This window comes from Paralichthys olivaceus, chromosome 6 (assembly GCF_024713975.1).
Source record: "Paralichthys olivaceus isolate ysfri-2021 chromosome 6, ASM2471397v2, whole genome shotgun sequence".
Classification (NCBI taxonomy): Eukaryota; Metazoa; Chordata; class Actinopteri; order Pleuronectiformes; family Paralichthyidae; genus Paralichthys; species Paralichthys olivaceus.
In genome coordinates, this window is record NC_091098.1 from 21334698 (window position 1) to 21362595 (window position 27898).

Sequence of the window (27898 nt, forward strand, 5' to 3'; positions counted from 1 at the left end):
CATTCTTTAGAGAAGTCACACAATACAATTGCATTTGGTTTATATTATTTATATATTCTGAAACCTTATGCGTGATACTGCTGTGTGGTGGTTAAAATAAGAGATACAACTTTCTAAGAATCTAAAGTACTCCAGCAGTGATGAGATGACCGATTTAATTTATTCACAGACAAATGTTGACATATTTCAAACACACATTAGCCATAACTGAAAAATGGGTCAGGCAGGTTCACAGTAAAACAAGGTGAAATGAACGGACGTTAAAGGTACAGTGTGTAGAATTTAGTGACATCTAGTGGTGAAATTGCATGTTGCAGCTGAACAACTCTCACCTCACCCTCCCCTTCCAAACATGACAGGGAACCTGTAGAAGCCTTAAGTTTTCATAAAAACTCAAAAGTTGTTTAGTTTGTCCAGTCTGGACTAATGTTAAAAACATGGCGGCCTCCGTAGAGAGGTATTTAAATACAAAGGGCCCCTTCTAAGGTATAGAAACAATTAATAAAATTTTGATGACACACAATAGTGAAAACATCACCAGGGTTATTTTATATTCAATTTGTGCCATTAGATTATTTTCTCCTAAATCTTACACACTGAAACTTTAAGTAGATGCTGTAAGTTTGATGAGACAACAGCCAAGATGTAGCAACCGTGCATCTGAAGGCACTTACTTACATGTTCATATTAAAACAGTTGCTGTGCGATCGACAGTTTGTTAATAATACAGTACAAGACAGGAAATATCAGTGAATTATGTAAGACACAAAGTGAGGTATTACATCTATGATTCAATAACTTGTAGAGAAGACGGACATGGCACTCACTGGACGGCAGCATAAATTTGAGATGAGGTACCATGCCCTGAGGAGTGGGCCTGTGAAAATCAGAATGCGTAATGCCACATCAACATTGTGTGATTACAAAGGCATGCGCTAACCATAATGCGGTCTATTGAATTCATTCTGACTCCCAGCTGGGTCTGGATTTCTGTTTTATGCATTTTGATTTCATCTGGCACCAAAAGAATTTAGCAGGCAAAAACAAAAAGTCATCGGACCATCATATATGGTCCCAACAATTATCTTTCAAGTTTCAGTACGACTTAGGAGATGAGAGAAAGCACTTAAAGACGTCAAAAACTGAATGTTAAGAACAAAGTGGTCAAATTTGAGCTGAACACACAGATGTTACTTAATGACTCAGACTGCGCTGGAGACAGTTGAGTTAAACGACAGCTGTGGAGTTACGAATCATCCCCCGTCTGTTCCAGACGAGTAACAGATGAAGAGTGGTGATGTTCTCTGTTCAGAAGGCACTTGGTCAGTTTGGTTTTTCTGTTACATGTGCTCCGGGTGGTTCTGCAAACAGCGTATGAACTCTGTGACTGCTTGGTCCTGGTAGCAGATCTGATACACTGCATTGAACAACGGGAACCTGGAGGAGGAGGAGTTAAGGGTTGAAACTGGATTGATGTCTTTTCTTTTAGTGCAGGGTTTTTGCATGTTGCCTTGTTGCTCAACTTACTTGTCAATGAGGTTTTTGTTCTTGAGGATGAGATGGACCTCAGCTGCTGTGGCTGGGCCCTGCAGCTTCTGGCCGTTCAGCATCTCTTTCTCCAGCTCCTCAATGGACTGAGCAAGAGAAGAAATAAAAGAAGGAACATGACATATCGAAGTCTGAACTCCCATTAAAGCAAACATTTTTGTCAATTTATCTTTCCTCTGGTGTAATCTAGCTTTTGTTTATATGTGAAAGGTCTGTGAAGTTAAAAGTCCACAGTAAAGGGAGCAGCTGCGCTTTACTGAGAGGGAGCATTATCTGGAAAATGAGAGATTGTCCACATAGTTTAAAAGCTTCCACCACTTACACAGGACATGTGTGAAGAGTATAAACCTTTTTGTACTTGCCAACGACTAAATATTAGAAGTTATTAAAATCAAAATACACAAAAAACTCCTTTGCTTAGAGTTGTAAAAGTATTTGTTGTTTTTAGGGGAAACAAAATCCTTATTCTCACCTTCTTGGTCTTCACAAACGCCTCGGCTACTTTGCGGTTGCGGCCGCCGTAGCAGGTAGTGATGAGGTCGGCCACACCGCAGCTCTCCAGGAATGTTGCAGAGGACACGCGCCCAGCGGTGCAGAAAATGCGCGCAAAGGCAATCATCTCCATCAGGCCCAGTCTGATCACCGCTGCCTTCGTGTTGTCCCCGAAGCCCAGACCATCACAGAAACCTGCCCCGACCGCAACGATGTTCTGAAGGGCGAACGGGCAGGAAATACATGACTCCAGACACAAGAGATGGATTTACTACCTGTGGGATGGTAACGACGTTCTAGTAATTTCGAGCCTATGGATGAACATGTGTGAATTGAGCGATTGAAAGAAAGTATTGACAAATATTTGATGTATTTTTCCTCAGTTTCTGATGTTTCACAGTTTTGTACAATAAGTGATCATGAAAATAATTGTTACTTGCACTCGTACATAGACATAAAGACATGGCCAGCACTGTCCTCAACCCTTTGTCAATTCACATAGTTATTACAGAAAAGGAGCAAATACAAATATTGGAGAAGTTGGAGGCAGAATGTCTGAACATGTTAGCATATAAACACAAAAACCCTGACGATGTATTTGTTTATACGTCATTTCAATTTTTTTATATTTGCAGAGTTGTTGAACAAAGTGTTTCACATTACATGTTAGCAAACTGCTATTTTTGCTCATTTTCCTGCCACAGGGACTTTCAGTTTAATTGATTTTAGTTTTCCTATTGTAAATGTGTTTTTACTCACACATATTATATTTCCAGCCAGGCTGGGACCCTGTCTTTCTACATGCAGCTGTGTTTCAAAGTGAACACCCACCTTCAGGGCTCCACAGATTTCCACCACGTCATACTCCTCCACTACAGTAACTCTGAAGTTGTTGGTCTGCATGAGTTCCTTCAGGAGAGCACCGTGGTTTTTATTCTTACATCCTGGAAGCAGAGCAAAGAATCTGATTATCTTTCAGCATCTCTACAAGACATCTTATTTTGCCAGTAACTTTCATTCATAAACAAGTAGATATTTTTCATGGTTGAAACAATGACAGCTACAACACTGCAAAGCTTCTGAGAAAATTACATTTGTCAGCTGTGATCCAACAAATACAAATCCTGTCACAGCAGGTTAGTGTTCTCTCGTTTTTATACAACAGTAAATCCCAGAAAGCATGTGGTTACGTGGTACGTGCAAAGAAGGGAAGAAAGCATATGTCAAAAGTGAACCAGCCCACTCTGTCATTTACACATCAGCTCCAAAGCAGATTAACAGTTCATCCCCACCCCGACCATGACAACACAAAGCTACTTCCTGTTTCAAGGCTAAAACTTTCAATGTTACTTTAAAATCTTGATCAAAGTTCAACCTTGTACTAATTAAATCATTGCTTTTGTTCAAAAGTAATAAAGAATAAGACAAAGACTAACCAATGGTGGTCTCACAAAACTTCTCATCCGCAACCTCATTGGCTATGTTGGCCCCCATCAGCACACTCATGGTGATGCCCAGCTTCTCCTGGATCACGTCAGAGATGAGTTTAAGTCCATCGGGTCCTTCATCGACGCCCTGGTGGAACAAGAACACAAGTAGTGTATTTGCATTGCACCACACCGAGCTGGTATTTGGGTCAAAGACCAAACTGCACAACTGCCCATTGACTGTGTGAGTCTGGCACAACATGAAGTTTGTCTCTGAGTTTTGGAAACAAACTGCGACTTCTTGTTGTTAAAAACAGAAAACCAATGCACGGTCGAACCTTGATGAGAGAAATCCCCAGTGCCTCGCTCTTGATCTTCCCTTTAATGGTGTCGCACACTTTCCCAACAAACTGGTGCGGGATCACAAACACCAGGATGTCCGCATCACTGGACGCCTCCACCAGGTCTGGGACAGCCAGCTGACGAGGGGTTAGGAGGGGTGAGGTGGGGTTGGGGTGAGGGAATGATGGTGGAAGAGATTTGAACAACATTGATGTCTCATGTCAGAGCTGGTGTAACAACATGCTGAGAACTGACATCGCAGTGGTTTAATTCACTTTTGAAAAATATAACATGGAGGCTGCAATGGAGGAAAATTATTAAGAGTGATGTGGACAAATACAAGTAGAAATGATAACGAGTACAACATTTTTTTAACTAGAGCACATCCCTGCACATTCATGGTGAAAAACTGTTTCTTACCACATTTGCTGGAAGCGTGTGACCTGGCAGGTACTTCACATTTTCATGGTCAGTGTTGATTACTTCTGTCAGTTTGCGTCCGTTCACCATCTCCTCAAACACCCACATTTTGACGGTGTTGTCGAATTTTGAATTCTGCGCAGCATTGGCACCCACTATCTTGGCAATGGCAGAACCCCTGTATGAACAGTTGAAAGGTTAGTGTTCCGTTTAAATTCACAGTTCGTTTCAGTTTGTGAAAATAGGAAGCAACATGGCGAGAAAACTGTCAGAGAAGAGATCCACAAATCATAAGCCTGGCTTCTAAAAAAGAGTCCAGTGTTTTGGTTGTTGAGGCCACGAGTGGATCAGTTACACACTTGACATTACATCATTGTCGGGCCTTATGATTACCCAAGACATAATGAACAGGACCTTGATCTCCTCTGAGTTATTACTTGATAAACGCTTTGATTACCAGGTCATTACTATTCCTGCCTCTTCATGTGTTTTATGCTGCTCTATTAAGATGAACTATGACCACCCTCTCTGCAGGCAGCACACAATTAGCTCAGCTGATGAGTGAATTTTCTAACTGATCATATTTGATTTATAAATGTTTACTCTTGTCCAAAGGTCTCTCCTGAAATTAAGATCATTGTCTAAATCAGCGTATCGAAAGTGAGAGTTGTGTCTGAATCCTCAGCACAAAGTTGAACCCGTTCCCAGAGGGCGTGGGACTCTGCCAGGGTTGTGTTGCAAAGTACAGGACTGTACCAGCCAAAGAGCTGAGCCACAAGGCAAAGCTTTCATTTCCCCGCTAGATCTACATTTCAACACTCACCTATGGCCACTGAAAGAGTGAGATTGTGAATAAGAGCAGCTGAAATTAGTTTCCCCTGTTGGGCGGCATGCAGGGATAGAGTGAGGAGGTCAGACGTAATGAGGGAGCTCGGAGTAGAACCGCTACCCCTAGGGTGCCTTCTGTTGGAGGTATACCGGTACGCCCAACCGGGAGGAGACCCCGGGGTAGACCCAGGAACTCGGACAATATCCCATTTGAGCTGGCAAAGAGCTGGAAAGCGTGGCTAGGGAGAGGGACGTCTGGAATACCCTACCCGACAAGCTGCCTATAAAAGATTCAATCATCAAGTGAAAATGTTGTATTTCCACCGAGGGATCATGAAGTCGACAGGTTCACTTTAAACTGCTGGAGTTTATTTAATACCTGAATTATAAGAGGACTTTTTAAAGATTCAATCATGAAGTTAAAATGTTGTTTTTCCACTCAATGATCATAGAGTTGACAGGTTGACTTTAAACTGCTGGAGCTTATTTAATACATATTTTACTAGAGGACATGAATTTAAAATGTTGGTTTCTTAATAGTTATTGTAATTCAGGTTTAAAAAAAAAAACTCCAGCTGGTAAAAGTGAACCTGTGGACTTCATGGTCCCTCGATGGAAATACGCCATTTTAACTTGATGATTAAATCTTTAAAGGTCCTCTAGTAAAACTTGAATGAATCATGAAGTTACCTTGTTGCTCTTCCACTGAGGGATCATTAGGGGAACAGGTTCACTTTAAAGGAGTTTGGTTTAATTGACCTGAGTTTAAAGCCATGCTCTTTGTATGTGATCGATATATCGATGGTTGTAGAATAACACGATCACACTTCTTCTCTACACGTGTAAATGAATGACAGTTGACACGTCGCGGCTCCATGACCGTAAATCATCCGCTAATCTGACCTGTGGCCAGTTTTCTGCGCACTCAGCTAATTCGTTAGCTTTGCACTGAAACCGATGCTAAAACTAACAACAACAAAAAAGCTACCCGGCTAATGCAACGATAAATATTAGCATGCTAGCTCAGCCACCGTTGTTACCATGGGGAAATGCGGCTAGTTAACGTTAGCTTGACTTGTTTTCCCATTGATGCTAAATTGGCTAGCTACGGTTCACACACACACACACATAGAGGAGGAAACCTGCTCCAAAGTTTCAACACCTCCCTCCCGCTCACACACATCCGCACGGTAGTTTACCAGTTTCCAGAGCCGATGATGCACACTTTGCTGGGAGCTGCCATTGTGAGGAGAAGCTGCTGCGGGAGAGACAGTGTGTGTGTGTGTGTCTGTGTGTGTTTGTGCTGCAGTGTGGTTATGCAAGCAGCACACACTCTCATTGGCCGGTCAGAGGGGAGACACTGACCCGCCCACTGTGCACACATCCCCGGCCAACCCCCACGGAGATGTGGTCCAGAGGACTGCGAGGAAAGGGGGACAAAAGTCAAGCAGGGACAAAAAGTGAACCAGGGACCGTGTAGGACAAGGTGTGAACCCCGAGACCCACTCCTCAGTTTGTTCTCTGATCCTCCAGCAACATTTTAATGGAGCAGCTTTGATTGTAAAATTGTTTTGTCATTAATCAAAGGTTCCTCGTCACAAATAAGTCATATAAGCTGATTCATAGATTAAATAAGATTCCATGTAAACTGTGTTCAGTTTACCACAAACTACAGAAAAGATGATTTTAAACATTTTCTCTGACTCAGCTTCTGGTTTTTAAAAAAATCATAATTACAGTCAAAATAACAGGATTTGTTTTTCATTGATTATTTCTTGCAAAGTTCCACATCCACAAATGTAAGTTTTGATTTATTTATCTATTAGTTATTCTTCCTTCCGTTAAATTTTCTTTTCCCTGTGTAAAATACAGCCAACTCATTAAAAGTCACAAGAGGAGAAATTATTCGGTCTGACGAGCTCAAATAAAAGAGCATTATTGCGCAAGAGTTGGACAGCAAACAGACGAGGGGACAAAGGAAGGAAGTGAACTTTCACATTCAGCAGTCTGGTTTGTGTGAGCAGGCACACGCTGAGAAAATCCAGCTTATTGTGCAGGGAAGTGTTCACCACAAATATATAGTCATCATATCATGAGATGTATCTTAATGAGCTGCACGTGGTTCCTCACAGGATTATCCCTTGTGTGGAAGATTATAGTTCTGTTTTTCACATGGAACCTTTCTGAGTTCAGTGATCAGAGACTTCTCAATACCCCTCAACATGCACTACCATATTATTATTAAATTAGAATCCCATTAGTTTGATTAATGACTCAATATTTGCAAATATCTGTTGAACAAACTTAAGATTTGAGCTGATGATGATGAAAAATTTAAAAGTTCACCCCGAGGAGAACATTATTGTCTTTATAAAGGCTTATAATGGCTGTCACTTTAATACTTGTTAATCATTATAGCCATCCTGCCAGCATAGCTAAACAATAACAGTAAATATGTGGAAATGTATATAATGATGTTATACAGTGTAAAAGAAAACAATGTCTCCTCCCTTGGATTGATCTGATTTGAAAACAATGGCCGATGGTAGAAACTGTCCAACAAGAATAAAGCCGTTGATTGTGAGTTACATCTCTAATTCACAACATGAGTTTAAATGATGACAGAACAACGTCAAGTGAACAAAAGCTACGTAGAGTTAGCATTTAATCTGTCATATTACAACTGCTTCATAATTTATCTACACATCAACAAACTAAAATAATTATCCTTTCATATATTTCATATATATATATGTATATATTGAAAATGGAGGCATAAATATTAAAAAACCTGGAAGCATGGTCGACAGGACTTTTGAGATGCATGAAATAACAATTCTGTTGTCACTTTCATTTACTGATGAGTAGAATACAATAAGATGAACTGATTGTAGCAAAACAAACAAGAATAAATAGCTGTATACTTAAATATAGTGTTTGATAAATACACTCTTGAGAAATAAACCATCTACAACATGTACATAAAAACAGCTACTTTATAATGAATAAGTACAAGTACAATATTATACAGATAAGAGCAAATACACTAAGGTTATTATTCATAGTCATTGCAATATATACATTAGATTACAGCAAATGGTATGACTGGGCTTGATGGTAACACCATACAGCTACACACCATACAATTCCCATTCCTTCTAAAGGTTAGCAAATCAATGAGCTGTAAAATAATATGATTGGTTTGTAGCAGACTGTTGTTTTGAGTGGTTTTTGATATGAGGGCATTTAAAATGTAACACTGGAAACACACACGCACACACACACAAATAAATACATGCTCGCAGTATAAAAACAAACTCACTAACAGATGATGACAAAATGCAGTCAGACCTGCAGATCATCTGTGATGGACCCCGTTTAAGACACCTACTGTACAGCGATACATGCAAGTTAGAAAAACACATTCAACATGTTTATTCTCATTGATTTTATCTTTGCAGGTTAATTCTCCTTAAATGCGATGAACAGCATCTGGGTACAAGTACCAATGTATGACATCCCTTAAATGAATGCACTGAAGACTGGTTTGAAGCCTACTCTTCCTTGTAATTTTTATTTCTTCTGAGATCTACAGTATACTCTACACTAATTCATTGACAGGGGAAGTTAAATCTTACAGTATAGTGCCTGGTTGACATGGAGAATAGTTCTAAATATTTGTTCTTAATCTGGTTTGTGAATTTTACTTCTGTCGATCCATCCTAATGTAATGGCTAAATAGCGTTTAGGCCAATTATCCTACTGTATTTGTATTTCTGTCTAAATATGAAGCTACAGCCAGCAGCAGTGTAGCTTAGCACAAAAAAATGGAAATGGGGGGGGGGGGGGGGCTGTATAGTACAAATAAACATGTTAAATTACAACGTAAAAGCAAAAGGCAGAGATCATGAAAAACAATAAATTGTTTGTATGTTTTAGTACAAGTTAAATATGAGCTGCCTCACCGTGTTTCCATCTTAATGCTAAGCTTCTTCTAGCTGTAGCCAATCGGCTTTGCATAAAAATGGATGATATATCTGCAGTATCGACGTCTCCCCATAATATGTCTCTGGTAATGACGTCTCTGAAGTGTATTTCCCAAAATGTCAATCTGTTCAAATCAATACATTCAGTGATGTTGGTTGTACATATTTACTTGGCTTATGGATGTTACCGAGTCAGTTTACTGAAATGACCTTACTTGGTTCTGTTCCACTAAACATCAGCATTTACTCTAAAAAGAAGTGTTTACCATTATGATATAAAAGTAGGAAAAGCCCAGGTTTAACTAACAACATTAACTTGGCTCTTTCCTGTTAAAGTAAATCATGACAGCCAACATTAATTTTATTACTTATACCTGAGCTTCCCCTATGACATGAATATGACTGCTGCTGAAGTGTTGTGTACTCCGACCTATTGAATTTTTTATTCATGCTAATTCCCCATGTTATACATTTACTAGGCTCACAATGTCTTCATGGTGGCGTCACCCTGCAAGATGAGGTAGTAGAGTATACTGACAAAATGCACAAGGAAAGAGTGACATAGGATAAGGATTCTATATTTCAGCATTATGTTGAAATATAGAAGCGAAAATAAATATTCAGTGAGGACATCCACGCTTTTAAAAAGAACTAATGACCTTTTGTGAGTGAAAACAAATCTTTCACCAATTATTTTACAAAAAATCCTACAAATTGATAAAAACACCACGGCACATCTGGGATATCTAACGCTGTTTAACTGAACACATATGAACCTTTGTTTGGTTCATGCCCCCATTTACTGAATCTGCTGCTATGTCTTGAAAAGCTGTTTACAGATGACCATGCAGTTATTCGTATAACGTTTTTGAACTCATCACAACATGTTGATAACTGGTGTCTGCTGTCCTGCTGTCTACGTGGCCTTCTCTTTACTTTAGCCACATTATCGTTGCTCATAAACCCTCACCGGAGACAGTTCAGACACGCTCACTGTTGCTGCAGGAGTCTGCTTCAGGAAACTGCAGTGAACAAAGTTCATGAAGCCGCTCAGAGACAAGGAGTGGCTCCTCCTCTTGGCTGCAGAGGCCTAGTGAAAGTTACTGACATGACACTTAACATCATCCAAGCTCAGGACTGTTCCCTGGTCAGCGTTGTTGTGCTTCTTATCGGAGCAGCGACAAAGCTTGTACTTGATTACCTGAATAAACAGAGAGGCAGGCATCAGTTACTAATCTATATAAAGTCTATCTATGGTTTAGCTCAAGGATAACACAATATTGATCAAAGTCAAGTTTTACTAAATCAATTTCAAATTAGTTTTTTCCAGATGAATTTTAATAATTTTAACTGTCAAATCAACCAATCGAATACATAAATACTTTCTGTAAAGGTATTTCCCAACATGATGGTTTCAAAGCCAGCTCCACTAGATAGTTATAAATTAGCCGTAGTTAGTTTTTGTTGGCAGACATGTAGTCTATATCAGATTATAAAAAGTCCCAGAAACATTGCATGCAGGCGTCAGGATTATTCTTCAATCTCACCTCATAAAAGTAGTCAAACAGCTCGAGAATAGTGAGGATGCTCGCCCCGATAAAAAGTCCCATCTGACCACCGATATCACCTGGAATAAAACAAATGTAGTAACATGATAAATTAGAATAATTCAACATGAATCAGAAAGGTAACCCATCCACAGTATATAACAGAGTCAACAATAACCTTTACCTAAAAGTCCAGCCACTTCATAAGCCTTTTTTTGTTCAATAGTCTCATAGTTGAGAGCCTCAAAAAATATGTCTAAAACCAGGAGGTTCTCCCTGTGGAGACAAAATAAGCCAGTCAACACATGATATTACATTCACTTCACATTCTCCTGTTTAGCGTCAATAAGTAGTAAACAAATAATTTATGAATAATGACTCAACATTTGTCAAGAACCATAAATTCTCCAATGAAGAGATATTACATATTACAGATATTCATATAAATGTCAAAACAGACAACAACCGACAATACTGTGTGTGTGCACTAGGTTTGTAGAGTTTACAATGTGTATTTATCTACATTACTTACTTAATATACTGCTCAGATTTGTTGTATTTCTTTGCAAGATATTTAGCGGAGGCCTTGCTGGGGATCTTGACGAAGGACAGCTCTTTGCTGTATCTGGTCATGTTGCACGGTGTCTCACAAACACAGAAATCATTGTCTCTTTCCACCAGGAAATCTGGAGAGAAAGAAACCAGAGCTCAGTTTGACCTTTGGAGCAGATCAGTGCGGCTGTGAAGAAGTCATGGGATGACGTCTGTGTGTGTGTGTGTGTGTGTGTGTGTGTGTGTGTGTGTGTGTGTGTTCTCAGTTCCTCAAAGCTTCAAACCAGAAATAAACCGGACAAAGTCTTTTTATTACCGAGAGCTGGGTCAGCACATTCTTTGTACAGCTCGGGGGTGCAGTACGGTGCATCGCCTGCAGCCAAAGCAACACACATTCTCATCAGTGCATTTACTTTTGTTTAAGCTCTTTCAGTCATTTTACAATGCAGCATGATTGACTCCGACTCAACGTGCAGTAGGTGTGGTTTCCTACCAGGCATGTGCACCATGCGACAGTTGCAGTTGTCCACCAGGTAGCGTGTTTCACAGTCGATGCGACAGGCTGTGATGCTGTAACTATCAAAGAAGTCTGAATCCATGGGCGTCACCTTACAGTCTCCCCAGGGTGGGGGGAGATAAATCAGCTGCAACACATCATACATCACATTATTCAACTGTTTTTCTGCACAATTACTGCTTCTGATATCTCAAATCAAACATGTTAAATAAAGGGAAAATCCAACATGAATCAAAGCCATGATTCTGCCACTTGTAGAAGAATAAACCATACAAATACAAAAACTAGTGTGTGTGGCTATGACTGTGGGAATGTTGCTTTATTACAATCTGGACCTTATTTCCATGGTTTGAAATAAACTCCAAGGTTAGGATAGATAGACTATTGAATGAACAATTTGAAGATGTCCCCCCCCAGCCAATATTTGGTAATGTAGTCAAACATGAAAAAATAAATTGCAGCCCTCGTCTGATCACCTAACAACGTTTGTTTGTTGCCATGTTGTAATGATATTGTGTAGTGATTTATTTCATGTATAACTGATAGAATAGATATAAACAAAGAATACCAGTTGAATTAACCCAGAATTATCTTAAAAACAAATTCCACATGCACATGTTTGTACCCTTTGTTCTTGGCAGGAAACAAATGTCTGGAATCCAGGTGCCACTCCAAACCCGAGCTGATCAATGAACGACGGCTCGTCCTGACTGTGGATCTGAACTTTGACCCCGGCTTCAAACGACGTCTCGTCTGCAGGAAGACAAAGAGCGAGAGAGCTGAGCAACACTCTGTGAAAAGTTATTTCACTAATGGATTCTGACACTTGGAAGAGTTTTCTGTCTGAGTTTCACACTCTGAGGAATTAACGCCACACACACACTGTGACAGATAATCAGATCTGAGTGGAGGAAATAAAGTTCGCCTCACCTGTTTCTCCCCACACTGGCAGGTATTCATCCTGCTGAATGTCCAGCATGAGCTCAAGACCATTACCCATACCTCCCTTGGTGGTGATGAGGAGAGGGCGTCCATCACCGCCTGCATTAAAGGTGTAACACTTCCCGTAGCGAGTGAAGACCTGAGACACATGAGTGGAGGAAAAAATAAAGTTCTGATACAGTTTTTTTTTGGGACATTTCTCAAATGTTTGCTGTTTAAGTGAAATAGTTGATCATGTTTTCTCTTTGAGCCTCAATCAGTCATTTCAATTAAACCATCTTTAACAATATCTGAAAACATGAGTTTTTTGCAGTGGGTTAAAAACCCTTTGTTGGGTTATGTTATTTGATTTAAAATGCAGTAAAAGTACAATAGTTACATCTGAGGTGTAGCTAAGTATATGATAGCATGAACGGAAAATACTGTTAAAGTACAGGCAGCATAGGATCTCATTGCAAAGATGAAGAGCTTTTTTTTCAAAGATCCTAACAATAGTTTTCCACTGGGGGTCAGTGTTTGTCTCAGTTCCTCTCTGTGTGTGTGTGTGTGAGTGTGTGTGTGTGTGTGTGAGTGTGTGTGTGTGTGTGTGTGTGTGTGTGTGTGTGTGTGTGTGTGTGTGTGTGTGTGTGTGTGTGCGTGAGTGTGAGTGTGTGTGAGTGAGAGAGAGGGAGAGAGAGAGAGAGGAGAATAATTGAAGAGGAGAAAGAAAAGAGGGAGGGGGAGAGAGAGAGAGAGAGAGAGGAGAATAATTGAAGAGGAGAAAGAAAAGAGGGAGTGAGAGGAGGTATTCCTGTGGGTTTGTTGGTTACACAATCAACCCATTTGAGATGATGGAGATTGGCAGAGAGGTGATTTTACATTCCCTCACACGCTCTTTAAGGTACTTATAATGGACCTGATGTTACCATGGCGACCAAGCATTCCCAGCCAAAAAGAACGTAGTCTTAAATTTTTGGAAGAAAGCCGAGACACAAACGTCAGAATGAAACTGTGGAAGATATAATATAAAGCCCACATGACATATTTAAACAGCGGTGAGAGCACAAACAGACAGAAAGACCATCGATACGGAGCTTTAACTTTAACAGAGTTAATCTTGCATTAGAGCGTTTAGTGTCGTATGAGTCACATAAAACATGCAGGGGGAATGAGTGAGAGTGGGAGAGCAAGGAGCAACGGAGAGCAGGGACGCAAAGTGAAAGAGACAGAGAGAGAGGGAGAGAGAGGGAGAGAAAGAGACAGAGAGAGGCCGTTTAGTCTCGAATGCTCAGAGCAGTCTATTGTTCAGCGTTATGGCACAGAATTACATATCTATGATTAGAAAGAACAAACCATGCAAACATTTTTCAGGAATAGTTTGGTTGCAGCCCGGGGGAGTTCAAACGTTTCAGACATCTATCATGTAAAGTCAGGTGGTTGCAGCAGAAACATTCTGTGCTTCGAAGAAAGAAATGAAAAGCATGTCAAGCCACAAATAACAGGAGGACTAATAATTCTTAGAGGGGGAATTTTTGTTTCAATAAAAAGGGAACTGTTTGTCAGGGGCATGTTAACATGCTAACATTTAGCATTAGCGTATACTTCCATAAAGCAATCCAAGGGAAGTGGTTCCCAAACTAGGGGTTGGGAGCCCCTGAGCAGTCATGGCACAGAAGCAAGATTTGAAAACAATCCTGAATTGTTCCAAAAGCTAAAGTTAAATTAAAAATATAATAATCATCTTAGGGATTTTCTTTGTCTCAATGTGCAGAATCATTTGCAGCAGGTCAGTTTACAGCGTGAATGTGATTTTATTGGGAACTGTAGCTCAAACACAATAATGGGGGCTGCATGTCTATGTCATGGTTATTTGGGGGGTTAGGGGCTGGAAAATGGGAACCCCTGATGTAGGGAATGTCAAACAACAATTCAACTGAGGGACAGAAGGACATTATCATCCAGTCAAGCTATAGCAGGGCTAAAAATCCTCTTGTAGTAAAAGCCCTGGTCAAACATCCAGTCTTCCAATATCTGCTGTAATGTCATTAACCTGCTGCAGGTGACCTTCACTGCACACTTATTCACAAACTCAGTGAACCCTGGAGACGGATTCAACATCTGTAAGAGGAGTTCCAGCTGTCAGGAGGGCGCTGCCCTCTCTGCACAAATGAAAGCACAAATATGTCAGGTCATACAGTGGCTGCACTTACTGTACTTCATAAATAAATCACTGCTTACAGGGACGTCAATTTCTTGCACATGACGGGTTCACAATGTTCACCAGCATCTGATCGATATGCAGATGTGAGGTGATGGTGTCAGGTAACACATGTTCCCTGTCTCTTGTTGAATAGTTGATGATGTGACAGAGGTGGTATGAGAATAATAAAAAAAACACATTAAACATTTATAATGCACAAACTGCTCAGTGTGCACACTGTGACTGCTTGTTCTGTTTGTAATGACGAATGAATAAATGATTGTGCATGCATGAAAAAGGGATCTTACAGCAGAAATCATATGGAACATGAGGGAGGAGGAGTGTTAGAATAAGTGTTTTGCGACAACGCAGGAAAATACCAACTTCTGAAAGTGACAATTCAGCCTCGTTGAGAATTGTAACACGTTTATTTTTCACACAGTTTCTCCACTATACAGGTTCTCCAAAAAAATCAATCAATTCCTTCTTTTTCTGCAGAATTTAAAACATTACTCCCCAGCTGCAGTTTACACAGGCGATAATCTTCAGAGCTTTGCAATCAATAAAGCTGTCACTCACAAACAATTTCCCATGTATTGAAAAGCACTCAGTGGAGCTCTGCTGTTATTAATCATGATGCACCGTCTACGCGTTTGTGTTTTTAGAGAAACGTTAGATTTTGTACGAATATCAAAATCACAATTTCCTGCACTTTGCCATCCATTTAACAAGGTCGCAGTACAGTCTTTTAAAGTGTGAGCTACTCAAAGACGTCTCAGCAAGCGAAGTTCAATCCATTACAGCTCTGTTGTTTTATGGGGATGGTTTCAAAGACTTTAAAGCCGTCTCGCTAAAGTGAAAACACTTTCGCTGTTATTATGTCGTACACTTAAACAGCTATCACCGGGAAAATCCCATTTAAATGCAACAGCGAGCAGACAGCAGCCTGTGGTGACCGGCACTAAAACATACCCACAGTTGTTGCCTCTTGTTGTTCAACTTATGTAATTTAGGACTGTAATTCAACAAGGATTTCAGCTGACCTGGAAAAACTGGAATATTTCACACTTTACTGAGTGCCTTCATACATGAATACACTTTCTGAACATAGATAAAGGGATGAATATTAATAAGAGGATGAGAGTCTGCAGCCATGCTAGCGGCCCATTTACGGGCCTGCTTTACTTGAGAATTTCCATTTTATGCCACTTGACACTTGTGGTATTGTACTTTTTTATTTCACTACATTTATTTGACAGCCAGGCTACAAACCTGGTGGCTGGTAATTTGTCACAATAAATCAGGCACACTTACTTTTATTTGAGTAGAATTATAAAGGCAAGAACTTTACCATTTTCTACATATAATATAAAATGTATATATTATAAATATATTCTACATTGTTGTGTTGGCACAAGGCTCTTTAGAATCTATAAGCACTGCTTCAACCACTGCTATGACTTTGTGAGGATTCAAATAGAAAGTATCATTGTATTTTTGAGATAACAACTATTTTCCTGTAAGGATAACTCATCTTTGGGGGTGTTACATACATTTATAGGATCAAATGTGCTTTGGGAACCAGCAGAGCAGAAGCAAGATTTAGATAATGTTGTTGAGGTCAAAATTATTCATTTAACCCTCCTCCTCCTCCTCCTGAACTGGGTGAGAAAGGTGTGGATGGAGTTGACCAGTCCTCTACAGCCCCGTATCAGACCTGCGTTACATCACACCCACTGTTTCCCTAAAGCCACATCGCTAACCAGGTTAAAAACCTAAAGAGAACCTGCGGGAACGTGGGGAAAACTAAATCAATCAGCTCAGCTACATGCTAACAAAGCCTGTGCAGTCTGTTATGTTCTTTGAAGGTGACTGATCACAGATTGAAATCTTGGTGATTGGTGATATTGGGGACTGATCGCTCATGTTTGCAGCTCAAAGGTTAGAATAACTCAAGAACAAAAAAGCACCAGAGCCAAACCACCCCCTCCTCTGCTTGCTTCTGAATGAACAGTTGACTCACCACCTTAATTGGGTGAAACAGAGATCCACAAGAGAAATTACACTATAGGAGGCAGACCGAATGCCAGAGGCCTAGTGTGTGTGTGTGTGTGTGTGTGTGTGTGTGTGTGTGTGTGTGTGATGCCCAGAACATGGACTGAGACTCTGAGTCACTGTTTGTCAAAGCATATTCGTCAAGTATAGGTAGAGAAGAAGTGCAGGGCTCCTCGGGGAGCACAGGTACCTAAAGCTGTTTTCAGAGAACTGGGTCCAGACTTTCTTAACAGTTTTCCACACACTTGCAAAACGCAATGGGAGATTCTTCGCTGAAACGCGTTCACAACACCAACTAATTTTCTGCAGCATTAAGATCTGAGGTGGTGCAGCAGTCAGATGTAAAGAATGAAATCTCTAGCTGAGATCATCACCACAAACTGTATGTCTCTGCAGATATCCAGAGATATTTATATTTCCTAATTTTTCATTAATGCATCTGTTGAGTGTTATAAGCATCATCATCCACTCCCCACTCACTCATGGTGAATCCAACGGGGGGAGTCTCTGCTGTGCACTCACATTGAATTCTGCAGACTTTATAGTAGAGGGCCAGTCGGAGAAAGTCTGGACACAAAAACTCCTCTAACTATTTCAACAATCATTCCTAATTGAAAGAGACAGGACCAAAGAGCATCATGTGCTGACAAAACATCACTTTGGTCCAGACTGAAATATCCTGACCAGTATTGAAGCGATGCCATGAAAAGATTGTGCAGATATTCAGGGTTCCCTGAAGTTTCCTCTGAAGGTGGTGCTGGTTCACTTTGATATACGACCATGAGTGCAAAAGTAATTTCCATCAGCTTCTGCTGTATTTCATACTTAGAAATAACTGAGGAATCCTGCAGGGCAGCTAGACCCTTAGAGCTTTACTTTATGCTCTGAAAGGATAAAGAAGAAGGATTCTATATTTTCTGTTTTAAATCCACTTGTTTGTTAAAAAAGAAAAACAAGTGGGATTTCAGAATTTGTTTTCAGTTTTTTAAAGGCTGATTAATTTCTAAGCAGCTGTTAAAAAAACATAAGGGGTTAATAACTGAATTGGCTGTTTTCAGGACTACACTGTATTTGTAGACAGTATTGTACCAGTACTGTGTAGAACAGTAAGGAAGCTGAACTACTTTACTTTTTCTGGAGGTCAAAGTCAGAATAATGAGTGAGAACTGATCATGCAAATCGAGACCATCATGTCCAGTGCATTGACTGATGATGACTCCTTGGGGAGGTGCAGACTGTTTGGATGTCAGATCCTTCCCACTTTATTTACAACGGAGGAGAAAACAGGAGGCAGGAGCTTTTTCAATGCTCGAGGAAAGCGAGTGTTTGTTTGAAATCACTTTAAATGTCATAATTCAATATGTCTAGGAAACCATCATCAGTCTCTCCATCATACCTGCTTCTTTCTGGCAGAAATGTCATAAAACCTCCTCCAGAGTTGTGAGGGGATTTTATCCATCATGTTTGGGATTTTAACCACCAGCTCCCACACAATAAAAATATTCCTTCCCTCCTCCATTTCCTTCCTCCCCGCTCTGCCTCACTCTTCCCTCGCTCCCTTGTGTCTCCTGAACTATGATGTTCTTTCCCCGGTGGACTCCTCTCCATCTCCTGCCACACTTCCCCACCCACCCCTGCTCCATTTGATGAATATTTCACAGGCCAGTAGAGACAGTACTCCTCTCATCTTATTCCCAGACACCGGTCGGGCTCTCAGTACCTATCACCTTCAGAGAGTAAAGCATCATAGCGCTGGCTAAGGGGTAGAGAGGGTAGCATATCATATGAGGAAAAATGAAAAGTGTGTATTCACTTAAGTTATATATGCCTGAAAAGTGCTGCCTCTATCTTAAAATCCAAACTGTGCTGATCACAGCATGACAGAGAGAATTTGAGGAAAAGGTTAAAAAGGTTAAATGAGGCACATGTTAAAATAACCTGTACTTTGTTCTTTAGTCAAGCAAATACCACAATGTAAAGAAACTAAATGAAAACTACATCTAAAATTCCTGCATCTAAAATATTAAAAGTACAAGAATTATTTGCAAAATGTCCTTTGCGTACCAGAATAAAACAAACTGAAATCTAATCAGTTCATTTCTGAGTCCAAGTAACAACTAAGTCAAAATTTGAAGAAATTCTCTAAAGGCAGATTTGAAATGTCATGTGTATGAGGCCACTATGACCTCTGACCACCCAAATCAAATCAGATCATCTGTGAGTCCAAGTGAACATTTGTTTTAAATTTGAAAGGATTTTCTCAAGGTGCTCCTGAGATGTTGTGTTCACAAGAGCAAAAATGTAAAGTCACCGTGATCTTGACCTTTGACCAGGAGCCACTATACATACATCTTCTACATTTGTACCAAAGTTGAAGAAATTCCCTCGAGGGGTTGTTGAGAGATCAAGTTCACAAGAATAAGACGTATGTGCAGACAGACTAAGAGCAAAATGCTTCTTGCCATTGGCTGTCACCGGCATGAAGGCATAAATATCTAAAGACAAATGGCTCCAGGAATATAAATATTATTACAGGCGTATATACCACTTCATCAGATTGTCAATATTACTAAATCAAATAAAGCTGTGATGATGGTAAGTGGTAAATGAACTGTACTTACCAAACACTCAATGACCACTCAAAGCGCTTTACACTACAAGTCAAATTCACCCATTTACATACATTCATAGAGCTTCTATAGACATCATTCACACTCTGAATAGCTGTCAAGGGCAATTTAGACATGCAAACTGGAGGAGCCAGGAATCGAACCAACGACCTTCTGGTTGGTGGACGATTCCAAATGAATCTGTCAATCACCAGCAAATTAATCAGCTATTTCCGTAGATTAAGCCATTTTCCGACATGAGGTCTATCTGGAAAATTAACAGATGCTACCAACTCTTCACACCATTCTGAGAAATGTGGCACAGTGTGATCCAAATCAGCAGAGAACTAAAGCGAGAGACTCAACAAAATGGTATAATAACTTTTCGGCAGACGAGCCTGCGGGCGAGTGTCTCTGAGGACAACTAATTGTTGGTTTAATGCAGTCCCTGCTCGGGGAGGTGGAGAGACCTGCAGCATCCCGACACACTGAGAGGAAAAAACACCCTGAAGGAAGTTAACCTGTAATTCCCCACCACCTGCGTCTGCGATTCCCTCAAGAGAGGAGGGATGTTTGTTTGAAAGACCACTCGAAAACTGAAAATGACATTTTCAAATTCCTCCCGTGCAGAATGTTCCTGGTGGATAATGGAAATGATTGTGTGAATTTGTATGGGCAATATAAATGTCTTCAAATTGCCAGTTCACATTTATTAAGAGGTGCTGAATTTTCTATGGAGGCTCTTGCTCTTTGCTGGCATCCGCACATACGACCCCCAAGTGAGCTAAGACAGTGAGATGATGAATAGGAACACTGAGACATTCACTATCAGACAGTTATTCTGTTCATTTTAATTACATTAAAATAATATATGAAAGCTAAGAAGCACCCGTAATGTCCCCTTCGTCTCTTTCCTTCCCTTGTGCTGCACCCTGATAGTCAGCGGGTCCACATGGGATGTTAAAACCTCCTCCGCCTGCATTTCTTTTCCCTTGCAAGTCTCAATTATCACTGGCGTCTCCAATCTCCTGCCTGCCCGCTTGTGCCAAACTGCCCACGCTCGCTCTGCGCCGAGGAAAAGAGCCGGGCGGGCAGCGAGGCCATCGCAGCAGCAGCGGCAGCTAGCTGAGCTTGGACTCCAGCATGCACCGCCCTCTAGTCACACACAGCCGAGTAAACATTGAGGGATAAACAGCCCCGGGCCCTGTCAGAAGGGCAGAGGCCTCACTACAACTTAGGGAGAGAAAAAAGTAAATTATAAATGTCCACTGCACAAATGTATTCTCTTTTATTTGGAATTTTCTCTAATGTTTGCTTCGTTGTTAAATATGGTTGTGTAAGAGGTTTAGGGAGAAAACTGTCAACAAGAAATGTGAAAACAGTGGCCCCAACACTTTTCACTCCGTCTGCTTACACTGAGAGGTCAGGTCATTTTCCTAAATCTTTCTGAAGGGGCTGTATGTGAGAAAGCAAATGTCTGTGTCAGTCGCTCTGGACATTTTCCAGAAATAAAACGTCCAGAAGACGCAGACGAAGATGTCACTTGTGAAGACAGCCAGATTCAAGAGCTTTTGGTAATAAAGGGCCTCGGTGTCAAAACATGATTTATGCAGCGGAATTAATGCGTCATGTCCTTCCTCTTGCTGATCAGCTGCCATCTCTCATCTGAATGTAACATTTTCATGTTGTTGTGAGTTTGTCTGACCTGGACAGTCTCTGCTGTGTTTTCATATGGGAAAAGAAAATGTCCAGAAAGAGTTCATGTCTAAAAATGTCTTTAGATGTCGATCACAAGCAAAACATCATGTTTTTGAAAAAGTTTATGATGAACAAAATTTGAGTAAACGTTCTTCAAATGTCCAAATAAAAACAAAACATTTTGTAGTTTTGAATGGCGCTTAATATGCTGTAATAATCATTACAGACAGTGGATGTAATGGCGTTACTGAAGACAAGCTAAATACAGTATAAAAAATAAGTTGCTATACATTTCATCAGTGTGATTAACTCACTACACTCTGCAGAACCACAGGCCAGCAGGTCTGCATGAGCTGTACCTCAGTGTGGGGCTGATGATGACAGGTCATTTCAGTTTCAAGTTTAAATTGGTCTCTATATTTGGATGATTGCACGTCCACACGGCTGCAGAGACCCGGACCTGAAGTTTGCTGTAAATCACACATGATTAACTGTAATGGCTGATGTTAACTGTAGCTTATAATGGGCAGATGTTTTGTTGGTAGGTATGGTTTGTATGTGCGTATAAATGCCAGTCCCTTTGTATGTGTCCAACAAACTAAATTTGTATGGCAGACTCCTCAGTGCATGTCTAATCATATGCAGTGTGTAATAATGAGCGGTATCACCCTGCGGCAGGATGGAGGAAAATTAATTTAAGGAAAGCCAAAAGGCTGCCAGAGAGCATTTTACCCGACACCTGACTCCAGCTCGGTAATGGCCCAGGGAGGCTCTGGAAATTGCATGTTTCGCTTTGTACGTTCATGCCGCCCAGTCTCATAATTTACACTGACTTCAATCAATACCGTCCTCACCCTCTTAATGAAATTGTGTACTGTGCTTATACGTTAGTTTTAATTACTTTCGCAATGTCATCTGAAGTAGACTGAAATCTGATTTATGGGAGTCCACGGCAGCTCTGCTCTCTGAGTTGCCGGGGTGTAGTCGTGCTGTCTTGTTCCTAATATGTGCTGTGAAAGCCTGGGACACCTCCCATTAGGAAATGCTGTGGAGGCAACGGTCTGACAGCTTCCCAGGAAAAAAAAAGCAACATAAATAAGTCATCACACTATGTGCTCACCATAGTGAGATGAAGGCTGTAAGGACGTATGGACATATGGTAATGTCAGAGGATAACAGTACACATACACGCACAGATGCACAATAGGGATGTGGTGACAGTGCGTGACATACATGCATCTCCATTCCCTCTGGAGGCCCCTCGTAAAACACACGCACATAGTCTTGTTGCACAATGGTGCACTCATAGATTTATTTTAGGCATCGTTCCATGATTCACCATCTGAGTGGCTGTAATAAAGCAGTTCAGCTCCTCTGAGGGATGAGTTGGGTCCAGCTCATACAGTAGATCTGCTTCAGGCTGGAGGCTGGACAATGTGAGGAGCCGTGGTGGACAGCTCCAAGCTCTTGGTTACAGGCCATTTTGACCAGAGAGTACGTCCCAATGGAGGAGGAGGAGGATGAAGCCGTCACCTTCATCAGTAAGAAGACATCAAAAGGCTGAGGAGCTGCAGGCGCTCTCCTGCAGGAGAGGAGCACCTTTCCACTTCTGTGCTGCTGAAAAAAAATCCTTTTTCATGAAATGTCTTTCATTTCTGAAATACCTCCCAGCAAAAGGTGGGATGAAGCTAAATTAATGAATGCATTCATTACATGGTCTCCTGTCACTTTTTGGTGCAGTTTAGAAGGCGGGAGATCTGTCAGGAGGGGGAGAAGAAAAAAAAAAAAAGGAGCTCCTGCAGCTCTTCCCCTGGAGTGAACCTCCTCCGTGTGACAAATTTCACACTCTGCTGAGAGGAATCCGCTGAGGCTTTAGATTTCCCAGCCTGTCACATGCTGTTGCTGAATACCAGGAGATTAATTCATTTCGCAGAGGGTGCGTGTAAGCAACTCCCAAACACGCAGCGTTCACGCCGCCGCTACCTGCACAATCTGAAAGCAAATACATGCGGAGGTTCAAGCTGGGAGGCAAGATAACACGCTTGCACAAAGGTCAACATGCCAAAGAAAATGTCCTGTTTGTCAGATGAATTACGTGTAATATATAGAACCAGAACATCCGGGTCACGCTCATTTACCAACCTAAAGGTTTAATTAAATGAATGAAGAATTAATTAACTGCACTGTTCTGAACACTTTACTGCAGTTTGAGAGGTCGTTAAACAGCACATAACTACACGCTCCGTCTCTTAAGAGTCCTCCAGCAGAGCTCAGGCAGCGGTCAAACTACATCAGAGGATAAGTTTTAAAAGTCTGTGGATGAATGTTTCTTCTATTAAAATATGCATCAGTAGACTACCCATCCGTACCCTCTGGCCGTTTACGATTTTTTTTTGTCTTTTTGCAGTCTAGTTTGGAGAGACAAAAAAAAAACTTTGAGCCACTGTTCAGCCATTCTTTTTGGTGCCGTGCACATTGTTTCAAAGAATTGATCCTTTCTTATTTGTCTCACGCTCTGTGTTTCTTTCCTTGGTGTGTGTGTGTGTGTGTGTGTGTATGGGGTCAGGAGGTTGGTGTTTTTCCTGTGAGGACTCAGAAATAAACACTCAGATCAGTGGTGGACTCGCCCACCCTGCTGTTTCCAGTCAGACAGAAAAGGACAGCAGACAATGGCACAAACAGAGCAGCAAACACACAGCATGCGGCACAGACCAGGGCTGTCACTTTTGTTTCGAAATGCATTCACACATGTAAAAGTTCATACAGTACCTCAGACAAAGGTATATATGTCCTGTCTCACCACGTCGAAGCATTTTTTCCCGTTTATCATCTACACTGGGACGGCCCACAATATTCTAACTTGTCCTGCCATGGTTCTATAGTGCACCAAAAACATTTTTATACTTTAAGTTGAAGTTTTTACCATTGTATTGCCCATCATTAAAGGAAGTCAGTAACATTATGTTGTTTTGCTTTGAAAAGTGAGGATGCTAGCAAGCAAATCCTGATTCCAGAGCTTCTGAGAAGCAGCATGTGGGAGTGTTTTGAGTTCAAAAACATAGATGGCAAAATGAAAAACAAAACATCAACGTCAAGTTTGCATAATTTTAAAGTCCAGCTGAAATCCGATGTGTACGATACCCTCGAAAATATCTGAAATGCTCCTTTTCCTCTGGCAGGAGGGGCGGGTCTGTGTTTGATTGACAGCAGCTTGCAGACAGTGGAAGGGGAATCACAAAAAAAAAAAAAAAAAAAAAAAAGCTGCTTTCACACATTCACTGCAAACCTGAAATTTTCTAGACATTAGCCGGAGGAGCTGTAAAGAAATGTCTGAATCATTTGAACCGGTCATTAAACAGACTTTACCCCCGATGCTCCCTGGTACAAAGGCTGTGTAATGTCTGATAGAGCTGCTGTGGGAATCGAGCAGGTCATTGTCTGAAAAATTCACAGTCCATCCTTTCTACTGCAGAGCCATAGATCAGCGCTGCTCTCCTGCTCACTCTGCCCAGGTGCTTCCCCTTCAGCTAAAGCTTGCTGCACAATAGAGGATTTTCTATCCACCAATAGAAAGAGACCACAGACATAATGAAAGATGTGGCTGATATTTTATCTTAATCGAAACAACGCACACGAGGTCCAGTCGAGATGCAGGATCACACACTTTTCTTAATGGTGATTGCAAAGACTTGGGAATTTAAAGAAATGTGTGTGATCTAGTGTGACTTCATAATAAAAAACACGGAGGCTGCTTGTGCTCGTTTTTGTAATGTTTTGCACATCGTCAATAATGCTCCAGTTAAACCAAATGAAGTGTTTTCCGTTGGTGAAAATATAATCACATGCACATTCTCCAGTTGTGTGATGCGTGTGTGAAAGAGCAACTCTGAACATGTGCAGAGTTCAACCTATGCTCTGTCTTACAAACCATGAGCAGACACAGCCCCATTCAGGAGTGTCTCATCCACTGCATTGCAGACAGCCCATAAAAAGTTCAGGGAAGCAGCTCCTCTGTACCAGATGTTCTTAATCCCCCACTTTAATCAGATCTGCCATCCATAATCTATACCGTCTTTAGGGATCACAGGGGGGCAGGCGGCCCATCCCAGGGGCCAACATACACATCAGGGCCACTTCAGGCAATGCTGCAGCACTTCTGCTTCTCTTGTGGCCTGCACAAAATGGATGTGAGAAGAAAAGTGGCCCACGTGTAAAATATAAACTTTGGCCCAAATATCCCAAAACAAACGTGGGCCTTTTTTGGCAAACATGCGACGATCTGGGAAAGGTGAAATCTGGATGTGAACTTAAAGTGGCCCATGTGGTAAATCGTGAATGTGGCCCAAATAAATCAAATTATGGCCACCCTTTGGTGTACATGGGCTATAGCTAGATGTACTTGTGGCCCAGATCTGACCATCCAAGGGCCATCCCTCCATGTGGTATGGACCGGATGTGGGATGTCGGCCAAATGCGGGCCAAAAGTATTTTGCTATGTGGGAGTCCTCCGAAGGATGCGGCCACGTCCTCCTTTCCTTCCATTATAATCACTTACCTTTTATTACAGTTGGACTTTAAAGAACAAGTTTCCTTTTATAACATGCATCATTTTAACTGCCGTTACCGTCTATATGTTAATGCATCGTGTCTCATTTATTCCTCTGTCATCCTCTATGTTCTTTTGTTACGGTCTACCATATATCACTTTAAAATCGCACTAAATCCAGATTGAAGGAGCGATATAATAACCTGCACTGTCGAATCAGTCTTTCAGAAAGTCAAAAATGTTGCGACTGTTTGTGGCTCAGAGCTTCAAACAGCCCCAACGTGCGAGTCACACTAACAAGACAGAGAGTAAAAAGAAAACACTCTTGATGTGTGTGGAAGTGAGTGTGAAGGACTGAGTGCAAAATAAAACGGCAGAACTATCGGGGCCCAATTTGCAAAATATTCAAAATAATTGGAAGCTGCTGAAAACAAGGAAAAAAGCACTTGAAACAATATTTCAGTCGACCAATAACTGATGGGGGGGGGGCAATTATAAACAGAGACATGCCAATCTGTGACAAATGGATAAGACATTGATTTGCATCTTTAATTCATTGGCTCTTATAAAATTGTTTCTCCAGATTTCCTCTGTATAACGGCTGTTACAGATTTCAGCTATTCTCCCATCAGTTAAAAATGGGAGATCAAATAAATGCTCTGTTGCTCTATTTTTTCATTTTTATTGGGAGCTGGTCCATTTGAAGAAATCCCACTGAGCTTCTAGCAAGTGAAGCGATGTGGGTGAAAGTTGAGGGTCGGGTCTGTGGTGCCACCGCTGGCCACAGGCTGAGGTTGCCATGGTGACAAAAAAAGGGGGATAGCGGGTTACTAACGGCTCATTTAGACGGATATTCTCTGTAATCATGATCACAGATCGTACCACAGGTGTCAGAGTGCGTCTGCGTGTTTGTTCGTTCAATTTCTTTAACAAAAGACATCTCAGGGAAACCCATGAGGAGAGAAAACACAAATAAATAACGCAGGCTCTCTCTCTTTCATGTTGATCCCCTTGTGTCATATTTACTTTGCTTATGAGAAAGGAAAAACACGGCTAGCCAGTTAGCCGGTTGGCAAATTGCCTGATTTCTCCTTCCATTCTTTGTATTGATCACTCGTAATGGATCACGATTAATCACTGCCATTTGCAGCGCATTCCTTCACAAAAGCTCTTCCAGTAAAGTGCAAACACAGAGGGGAACCAAGCGACCCAAGAAGATTGTGGGAGAAGAAATTGTGTTGTAGGCAACAATGACACTTCACAACATCATTAAACTAGGTCTGTTGTTATTGTTTCGATTGAGAGACACAGAGTTCAAGTCCAAATTCACCTTTTACCGAAAATGAGTGATGTGTCCCAATACTGCTGAGGACTGGACGAGTTCTCCTGAGGAAGTTCAGGAAAAAAAAAGAAACGTTCGAGCTCAATATTATGATTTATTTTGTGATTTTATAATAAATTAATAATCTTCACATGGTGGTCTCTCTCTGGTTCTGGCATTGTTAACCTTCAGTTGAATCCTGTGTTTTACTTTATTATTATCATTTTATTTATTTAAATCCAAACCTACGCAGATGTTTTCACTTATTCTGGGCAAATTGACTTTTGCTCTGGTTAAAGACGAGTGCAGCTGTGTTGAAAATTACACAAGGACACCACTTAGTGCACTAATGGAGCTGCAGAGCAAGAGAAGCTTTTTTGGCAGCTTCTGGTTGTGGAAGTAAAAATCACATTCATTCTCTCTTTACACATTATTAAGACTCACTTCCTGCTACTTCCTTCCTTTTGCTTTGTGAAAGCTGGTTTGGTTTCACATTACATACATCTAACATGTTTACCATCAATCTGAGGGAGTGACAGCGACGTCACTCTGGCCGATGCACCTCCACCACTGCTGTGACCTCCTCATGTTTTGCTTTGGTTCCCACCAACGCAAATCTCGCAAAATGAACTTTGAAAAATAAAATGTGGATCCCAGGGTCTAGTTAGCTGCACATAGGATGATCGCCTGCACGCACAGTTTCTATCTACACAACCAGCACGCTCTCTCAGAGGGGCTGTGGAGATGAATGAGAGGGGATGGAAGGATTAAAAGGAATTTTTGGTCATTTTGGTTCAAAGCTGAGATATGCGAGATATCGAGAAAAGGTTGTGAATTCAGTTGTTGCCTGAGGGGGAGCGGTCCTGAGCTGTGGTGGTTTTAAATGAGA

The 27898-nt window shown here is 41.1% G+C and overlaps 2 protein-coding genes across 4 annotated transcripts in view; both read right to left on the reverse strand.

Annotated features, from left to right (window-relative positions):
• Positions 1-138: 138 nt before the first annotated feature.
• Positions 139-6419, reverse strand: LOC109635165 (glycerol-3-phosphate dehydrogenase [NAD(+)], cytoplasmic). The gene is made up of 8 exons (XM_020096134.2): positions 6257-6419; positions 4230-4407; positions 3806-3946; positions 3477-3615; positions 2872-2984; positions 2021-2257; positions 1528-1634; positions 139-1437 (listed from the first exon to the last, which is right to left on the reverse strand). The coding sequence occupies exons 1-8, from the start codon at positions 6394-6396 to the stop codon at positions 1341-1343; spliced, it is 1152 nt and encodes a 383-aa protein (XP_019951693.2). The 5' UTR covers positions 6397-6419; the 3' UTR covers positions 139-1340.
• A 1272-nt stretch (positions 6420-7691) lies between these two features.
• LOC109635330 (acid-sensing ion channel 1-like) overlaps positions 7692-27898 on the reverse strand; it is a 44943-nt gene continuing 24736 nt past the window's right edge. For all 3 annotated transcript variants that reach the window (XM_069526789.1, XM_069526788.1, XM_069526787.1), the window contains 8 exons: positions 12590-12740; positions 12285-12412; positions 11636-11786; positions 11459-11515; positions 11123-11276; positions 10775-10866; positions 10591-10670; positions 7692-10244 (listed from right to left, as the gene is read on the reverse strand). In XM_069526789.1, the coding sequence (XP_069382890.1) occupies positions 10134-10244; positions 10591-10670; positions 10775-10866; positions 11123-11276; positions 11459-11515; positions 11636-11786; positions 12285-12412; positions 12590-12740 (924 nt within the window). In that variant the 3' untranslated portion in view covers positions 7692-10133. The remainder of the gene's footprint in view (positions 10245-10590; positions 10671-10774; positions 10867-11122; positions 11277-11458; positions 11516-11635; positions 11787-12284; positions 12413-12589; positions 12741-27898) is intronic.

Coding starts and splice junctions, on each gene's coding strand:
- LOC109635165 (XM_020096134.2), bottom strand. CDS start 6,396: ATGAGAGTGTGTGCTGCTTGCATAACCACACTGCAGCACAAACACACA. Junction 4,408..6,256: donor ATCATCGGCTCTGGAAACTG/GTAAACTACCGT, acceptor CTGTTCATACAG/GGGTTCTGCCATTGCCAAGA. Junction 1,635..2,020: donor CGTTTGTGAAGACCAAGAAG/GTGAGAATAAGG, acceptor TCTCTTGCTCAG/TCCATTGAGGAGCTGGAGAA.